The 8,717-nt window shown below is 41.4% G+C and overlaps 2 protein-coding genes across 6 annotated transcripts in view; one reads left to right on the plus strand and one right to left on the minus strand.

Annotated features, from left to right (window-relative positions):
- The window catches only part of zdhhc8b (zDHHC palmitoyltransferase 8b), a 92,081-nt gene extending 90,663 nt beyond the window's left edge, over window positions 1–1,418 (minus strand). The window contains exon 1 of the mRNA XM_079517076.1: window positions 1,091–1,418. Coding sequence (XP_079373202.1) covers window positions 1,091–1,194 — 104 coding nt within the window. The 5' untranslated portion in view covers window positions 1,195–1,418. The remainder of the gene's footprint in view (window positions 1–1,090) is intronic.
- On the plus strand, window positions 446–8,044 carry pgam5 (PGAM family member 5, serine/threonine protein phosphatase, mitochondrial). 5 transcript variants are annotated; one of them, XM_079517080.1, is made up of 7 exons: window positions 446–461; window positions 2,154–2,372; window positions 2,677–2,852; window positions 4,397–4,522; window positions 5,391–5,479; window positions 6,182–6,315; window positions 7,422–8,044. In XM_079517080.1, exons 2-7 carry the CDS (start codon window positions 2,155–2,157, stop codon window positions 7,570–7,572), a joined length of 894 nt encoding a protein of 297 aa, XP_079373206.1. In that variant the 5' UTR covers window positions 446–461; window position 2,154; the 3' UTR covers window positions 7,573–8,044. The 5 variants fall into 5 exon arrangements, with proteins under 5 accessions (XP_079373206.1, XP_079373207.1, XP_079373205.1 ...); XM_079517081.1 differs by having other exon boundaries at window positions 6,185–6,315; XM_079517079.1 differs by having other exon boundaries at window positions 4,397–4,521; window positions 5,384–5,479; window positions 6,185–6,315.
- Window positions 8,045–8,717: the final 673 nt, after the last annotated feature.

The following is an 8,717-nucleotide window of genomic DNA, read 5'->3' on the forward strand; positions in this document are numbered from 1 at the left end:
GACAAAACCTTCCAGAAGAAGTCTTAATAGGCCTATTGAATCACATTCACTAGATCAATTCATGTATACGTTTACTCCACTTTGGAGAATATACCAGCCTTTGTAAATCAGACCATTTGTTTATGCAAGGCCTCAAACAGCAGCAATAGTTCTTGGTCCCAATAAAGGGCCACAGGAATCTTTCCACTACTAATCAGCACCTGTATGTATCCGCAGGACAAAGTTAACATTATAATCTAGAATCTTGAACTGTCATGAAGCAGGAACAACACTGGTTAGTGGTTATGGATCAGTGATAACTTCCCAATTGATTGCATTGCTTTGGCAATAAAGCTATCCTATCGATCTAGGTAATGAGATCAATAAGGGGAGGTCTATCATGATCATCACTTAAATGTCTATGCCATGACACACTGCTTTATGTACTCTACAATGTCTAGTCTACTGAGAACCAGCGACAGGTGAGATGGAAGAGAAAGATATCAATTCATTTCTTCTCAAAATGATTAAATGAAAGAGCAGATAGGAGTAGATTTATTTGCACTGACACTGTCTGTGTGATAACTGATAATTGTGTTACTGTAACCATCCTGAACCCGTGACAACAGAGCCCAGACTTACTCTGACTGTCGGGACAATGTAGTACCATTTTAATTGTAGCAACTGCCTGCAGGCATTTCTTCAATGGAAAGTGAATAGCCGCGGCCTAAACTGTCGCCTCCGAGTCCTACACAGTACACACACGGTCGTTAGTGCCGCCGCTTAACTTGCACGGCATGAAGTTTGCCTGCAGATATGAGATATTACATTAAGAAATGCGATCCAGGCGACATCTGACTTGGACTTGTAAAATGACTTCAAACGGTTCAGACTTCAGAGATGCCCGGGTTCTATTGCTATGTTAGGCCGGCCGGGGGAGAATAATTCTATTAATATCACAAAACACACATTTATATTAAACGGGACTCAAACCGTCACATGCAAACTTCAAACTGCATTTGACTCCAGCCTCTGTAACGCACACGAGGCTGATGGAAACGGTAAAAAATATATATGCTCGAGCAGAACAAAAACAGCAACACAAACTTACGTGAAAACGAAGAATAAAGTGGTCGATCCCACAAGAAGTGTGGCAGCTGTGGACACCGGGATGTATTTGGTGGGTTTAAATCTCTTTCCAGCGCTGTTGGGCATTCTGTAATGTCCACATTCCTCAATTATTTATTCCGATTGGAGAGCGCATGTAAACATCCAGTGAGCAATATTAGCGGTTATTTAGCGATTCATCCAGTCCGTGTTCGCTACCGTTAACCCGCATAGATCCAAAGATAGACGGGCAGAAGCACAGCGCTGCTCCCCGAGCCTGGAAATCCCACCCTTACAATCCAATCCAGCCCACTGGTGGTGAGGTCACTCAATCGCTCAAAAGGTGGAGCCTCTCTAACAAACCCCTACAAGAGGGTAATCACAGGCTCGGCATAGTTTAAATGAATAAATACAAATCTTCAACGTAAAAGTAACAGTCAAATGCTGTTTTATTATTATGTATTTATTTTTATAACTGGGCCCTGCGGGTTGGTTTCAAATATTTGTGTTAATTAGTTAGTTTTACTTTCATAGTTATTACATTTAGTAGTACTAGTAGTGACTTTTGAGGTTTTGGTAGGAATGGGATAATAATCATTTGACCATGGGGGTAATAATATGGATAATATGGATTAGATAGATTACACACTCAGCGGCTCATCTCATCATAAGTAACGGGCTCCCTCTAGCGGCAGTCTGTGTGGCGTATGAAAATCATAGGCTCTGTTTTGACCGACATGGGACACCGTAGGACACACAGTCATATGGCCATTCTGTAGACAGGAACATAGCGAGCTAAAGTTGTCCCCTCCCCAGCAGCACTAACGGTCTGATGGTCAGTGTCATTTAAGTTCACGTAGCCTTTACATTATGTTCCCAGAAAGCGCATTGCACTGACTAACGACCCGCTGTTTTGGATTGTACATTGTTAATAAGCCCAGCGGCGTGTTTGTGCGTCATCATTTGCTAGCTGGAAGAAGAAAGAGTCTACATTAATTTAGGAGAGGAGACAGGGGCTAGTGATCCATCATCCAGGTATTAACGTAGTTAGATATCCATCTCTCCAGCATGTCATTCAGGAAAACTGTCAAACTCTTATGCGGGTTCGCCGGAGGATCTGCGGTGTTGGTTTTTGCGGCCGCCGCTGCTGATTCTCGGGGGTGTTTTGGAGAACCAGCAGGTGTGTGGAGCAGACTGACTGTCCAAGCTGCACTGCCTGCGTGGACAGCGGCCAACAACCACACTCCTTCACCCACTGGACATGCGTGGGACTTCAACTGGGATAAGTATGTGTATTGTGTGGTGTGCTGCACATAGGCTATATGATACACGCAGTTAATTTTAACTGTGACCTTTACAGGTCCAGCCATTGTACACTCTCAGATTAACCCTCGTGATTTTACTATCTCTGTATATTCCCCCGTCTATGCTGTGTACTCTCGTCGTCTGACGTCTGTCATCCTAAATATCAACACTTTATAACATACAAGGTAAACCCTGGAACCCACCCAGTAGGTCATGTAGGTCATGTTTTCACTTAATCTTGTGGCAAAGCCACTAATCTCATCAACTCTTTGTCACTCTATGTAGGAGGGACCAGGCGACCCTGTCAAATGGCACCAAGAAGAAAGAAACATCAACCGAAGACCCCAGTTCAGAGCAGGACAATGGCAAACCTAAAGCTACACGCAATATTCTCCTCATCAGACACTCCCAGTACAACCTAAGTGGAAATGGAGACAAGGAGAGGGTCCTCACACCATTAGGTTAAATAATCATCTGACTAATTGTTCCTTTTTTGTTGTTGCTTTTATTCAGACAGACCATTGTTTGTAGAGATACAGGAATTTCAGAAAAGGAAGAGAGGGGGATGACATGCCACCATCTCCAGCTGGAAGCCAACTGGGGATGTGTAGTATTGATGACATTACTGTATGTCCGCACGCAGGCCAAATACTTTCATAAACATAAATGAGGTATTTTCTATTGTATTGTTAGGTTGAATGCATTGGCAGCATGTTGAGAAGCAAGGGTCTCACTGTCACCACGGCAGAATCTCCTGCCTGCAATTCCGCCTGCACATTGCCTGTGATACACACTGTCTTTATTTAAATCATACAGAGCAAATTAGCAATGGGAAGTCGCCCTCTGCTAAGTCCCTCTCAAACCCGTCCTTGTCCAATAAGCACATTAGCAACAGTTGCTAAGAGAGGAGAGATGGCAAGCTTTCCTTCTCACCCATTGAGATGCATGTTAAATGACAGGATTTCTCCAGTAGCAAGAGCTTCAAAATGTCTTCTAAATCTAGTCAACCAGGCCTGCAGTAGGCTATGCACTGGACAAATATGCATGACATTATTCCAATAAACTAGAAATACGAGGAAATGTTAGAGGGAGAAACGGTATCCAACTCCATCAACTTCCGTCCGATAGGAGTTTTCATGTAATGCATGGTAAGACTATGGTGATTAGTATTATTGCCATCACCAGGGTGGCTCAGTTAAGCTGTGTATGTGTTCAACAACACAGCCATGCAAAATAGCACTGACAGCGATGAGGTGATGAAAGTTTGACATCTTGTTCTAGTTTAGCAACGGTTGCTAAACTATTTGGACTGGCACTGGACAATCGCTTTTGGGGTGGGGTTTAGTGAAGGGCTAATTGTAACATAATTATTCAGCATATCAGTATGTTATAAGTATTATTATATAATTTAAAGTGTATGTACTACTGTATATATATTTTTGAGGGGCTATGTCCAGCTTTTGGTGTGTATAACCCAAATTGTGTCCTAACACAAACATTACATGCCATTGAGAATGACTAGACAATTTTGAGTGTTTGTGTAAACGCAAACATTGCGTAACAAAAACATTGACGAAGGTGAGGACGCAAATTGTGATTGCCCGGAATGAGATGATGAATTGATGATGTACGTCAGTGCATGATGAGAGCGCCCCGCACTTCACACGTGTGTGATCTTTATATTCCATCTAGCTTGGGGACTAAGAGAACAAAGTGTTATTTATTTTACAGCTGCAGCCTGAGAGCACAATTGTAGGGATTGACATTTAGCACCTGCCAAGTGCAAAACATCTTAATTTTGTTTAAATAACGTATGTGGTGTACCCTAAGTTATGAGGTACTTTTACCTATAAATTAGTTAATAACTACGTGGTTTCAGCATGAAGTTCTGTCACACTTTGAAAGAGACACAAGAGAGCACATATTGGACATTGCATAACATTGTCCTAAATGTACCTTACTGTCTATGTATTATGTCAGAGCTAAAGTGTTCCTTTTCATCTAGGTCGGGAGCAGGCTGAGCTGACCGGCGAGAGACTGGCAGCCCTAGGACTAAAGTATGATGTACTCATCCACTCCACTATGAGCAGGGCCACTGAGACTGCACACATTATCAGCAAGTACCTCCCAGGTCAGTCAACACCCACTACAGAGAAATATGTAGATCTTCATTGTCACCAACATCAAGTGCTCCTTCAGGTCTGGAATGTCATCAAGTATAGTGATAACTGAATAATTTACAGGCCATGATAAATGTTTCACTCCCAAAATGACATTTCACTCACCCTGTGAAGACGTTTTTGTCATATGGCGAATAAAGAATAAACTAGATAGATTTTTTTAAATAATCCTTTTTCTTCAATTCATCAAATACTTTCTTTGTTTTTGGATTCTTCATTCATTGTAATTTAAGAAAAGTGAGAAAAAAACCCATTGAATACACATTTGAATACACATTTTAACAATGTGTGATAACAAAGTTAATTTGGTGACATATTCCTTTAGAAGAGTTTAGACTGACACAGGAAAAAGGTGGAAAATAAATATTTGAATTCGAATACACATGTTACTCAATGATAACCTGACTCCGCCAGATAGCGGCAGTATTGAGTTCACACGTTCCCTCCTGCCTGCATCTGGTCTCTCAAGCAGAAACGATGAACCCGAAGCAGCGGGACAAAAATCTGATATCTCCATAATTTCGAGTTGTAGTCTTGTTAGGTTGTGTTTACATGTGCGCTGTGGCACAGCTTCAATATGTCATCAGTCGCATTGATCTCTAGAGCATATCACTCCGATTAGCACAGGTTCGGAGTACATCGTCTCTGCCCGAGAGACCAGATGGAAGCAGGAGGAACTCACTACTGCCACCATCTGGTGTAGTCAGGTTATCTCAATGCTGATTCCTCTATAGTCTATAAATACATATTTGTTGCTGAATTGAAAATGTCCTTCAAATCAATACATTTGATCCTATCTCATCTCGTTAACTGGTCAAGGAATTGAGCTGCTGAGCTGTGATTTGCTGAGAGAGGGAGCACCTATTGAGCCTGTGCCACCTGTCACTCATTGGAAACCTGATGCTGTGGTGAGAGAAACCACGCCCACTCTAGACTAAGGGTGCATTCGGATATAGCGTGTATCCGAGCGCACCCTAAATGTTGACAGATGGTGTGATTTCCCATGTTCCTTTGCCGTTTCTAAGATAAATTCCAGCTGTGTACATGCAAATGTCTTGTACAGTGTAGAGTGTGTGTTACTCTATCTGTGTTTGCTACCCACAAACACAGATAGTTTACGTCCATTTTGAACAAAAAAAGTCACACTTGCCTCATTCAATGCCGTCAAATAACAGAGGATACAGCCTCTGTAAATGTTTGCATTTATCGTTTGAAAACTAGTTTTGTTGAAGTTCAAGAAGACTTGCATCTTCATAACACATGCAGATGCAGGCTTACAATAAACAACATATTTAAATATAGTAGGCTCAGCCATCAGGTGATGTGGGTTAAAGGGCCATAGTGGTAGTCTGGCATATTTAGTCCATGACACTAGTAGTGTCACAAGTATACTTGTGAGTTGTGAATTTACTAGTGACAATTTCCCAAAACATCAAAATCAAATCCACAGGATACATCGTTTATAACTTCCGGCTATGATGATAATGTCATGCGGCACATACCCTCTATAGGCTCTTCATATGAGGAGCCTAGTAAAGAAGTATTATTCTTTTAAGTCACAAATTTTCACCTGACACGACGGCTGTCCAACCCTCTGTACCAACCTCCAGCAGTACCATGAAGACGGGGCTCGGATAGAAGCTGCCTTCCGCCGCTACATCCATCGTGCTGACCCTAAGCAGAAGGAGGACAGCTATGAGATCATCGTCTGTCATGCCAATGTCATCCGCTATTTTGTCTGCAGGTGTGTTTTGTCATGGCAATTTCCGTTTCCGGTGGGGTCAATATTCTCCCTGACTCATGGCTAATTTATACTTTGTTGTATGATAGTGTTGCATGGCAAAAATAACAGATTTTCAACTGAAAAATGCAATGAATCGTGTTTAAGTTGAACATAATTTGCTTTTGGTGGTCATACAACAAAGTATACTAGAAATAAGGCTTCAGGTGGAGAATTTGTCTGACCTTTGTATGTTGAATTTTATGTTACCTTATTGCTGCTAATTGTTTTGAATACAGTAGTAGAACTTTCGCATAGCTGTTTGTTGTAAGGTTTTCTGACTTAATCTGTGCTAGCTTCCATCACCATATGTGCTTTGTCAACATTAAATGCTTAATGTAAACGTTCTTACCTGCTTTGTAAACCGTTAAAAATACTTGTTTGCAGTGGAGTTACTGCCATGTATGTTAAAGGCTCATTTTATAGGCCACACCTATCTATCTATATAAATGCACCACGTCTCTGTATGTCTGTAATGCACGCAACTGGAGAACCGTTCGCCCCACCGACTTCATATTCGACACACGCATTCCACACCCCCACAGGGAGTGCAGTGCCCGGTGTCGCCACAAAAGGCCTCTGCAAAGTAAAGGGCCCCTTGCCCAGGGCCCCAGGCTCCATATATGGATCTGGCCTGTTCTGACATCACAACACTCCATATTTGGGCATGCCTGACACAACTCCATATATAGGAATGGAGATATATATATATATATATATATATATATATATATATATATAGGAATAAAGGACATGGAGAGACAGATACAGAACATTTCATATACATAAAATGGACGCAGACAGATGGGTGGAACGGCTACTCTGGCATGGATCTCCAACTTCCATTGTTACTGACTTGGCGCACTACAGCCGGTCACCGGTCTAGTACAATTAATGATTGATCTTCTAATCTAGCAGACTTAACTGTAATCACAGGGGTTCATATCACACTTATAATTTATTATATTGGTGATAAGAGATTGTGTCAAGTGTCAACCACACTTATAATTTGTTTGCCAAGAATTTGTGGCAGCGCCATTGTCATTTCATTTGTTTTGTGTGTTTCTCAGGGCTCTCCAGTTTCCACCAGAGGGTTGGCTACGCATGGGTTTGAACAATGGTAGCATCACCTGGCTCACCATCCGCCCCAGTGGCAGGGTGGCCCTTAGGGCTCTGGGAGACTCTGGCTTTATGCCCCCAGATAAACTGACACGGACCTGATTCACTAACGTACTCGGCACAAGGGATGTACTCGAGATGGTTGTCATTTGTTTCGCTGGCTCAGTTTTCCTCAAGTGTCTTCTTGACAGTAAATTGTTAATAGTAAAATAGTGTATACTTTAACCACTTACTATAATGCCATGGTAAGTAGTTAAGTCTGTTTGGCATATTTTTGTGATCACTCCAGTGCCATAGTTTACCACCTACAGTACAAAGGGAGAATACTGCACAGAGGCCAGGTGTCTCACTAAAGGATCTGACTGCCAACTCTTGTCCTGTCCAACAGCAGACAACCACTTTGGAGATTCCTCCTGAATGTAACCTGAGGACTTTTACACTTAAGTGACTAAATGGTTTTTAAACCAAGAATATTTCTATGTAACGTTTGAGGTGCCCTGTAAATGAGGATTTCAAATCCGTTGTGTAATACACAATACATGTGAAAATGATTTAATTAAAAAAATCAAAATCATCCATATTAGTCTTGGTCTGATTACTTATCCCCCATTTTTAATTGCTCTTTGCATCTCAGTTCCTTATGAATTTTGCCAAAATTACTGTGTAGTTCGAACAATTATAAATGCATGAATTATTAGTAAGGAAAATCTAATTGACACCTCAGCAGCCAAGTAAGGAGTGACATTTTTATTGATTAGTTGAAAAAAATGAGTAGACATCCAGAGCAAGGAGATAATTCACTTTTTTTAATAAAAGCACAGAATGCCCAAAGCACAATAAGCATGACTTTAAGTATTTAGGTGCATTTTTGCAAAGTTCCACATTCATAAACATTCAGAAGACCAGAATGAGATCTGCTGTTGACACCTGAGAGCACACGTACAATACAATCCTCTCCAGGAAGTTGGGTTGTGCTCTCCAGTAAAGGTATAGCTCAGGGGATTTTACATTCACAACTTGTTTCCTCACTGATAATCTGTGGCAAAGTCAAACCACTGGAACCCTACCGTCTCTAATATGGAGCAAACATTCAGTGACAATACCTCTCCCCCACCATCATCTACAAGCACACAATGCATTACGTGTTGCGAGCTTGTAGATTAGCCATTTTCACACAAGATATTTAGTGTAGCCCATGGTAATACAGTCAAATAAGTATAGGGCCCATGGTAATACGGTCAATATGT

Source organism: Electrona antarctica (genome assembly GCF_951216825.1).
Source record: "Electrona antarctica genome assembly, chromosome: 12".
Lineage (NCBI taxonomy): Eukaryota > Metazoa > Chordata > Actinopteri > Myctophiformes > Myctophidae > Electrona > Electrona antarctica.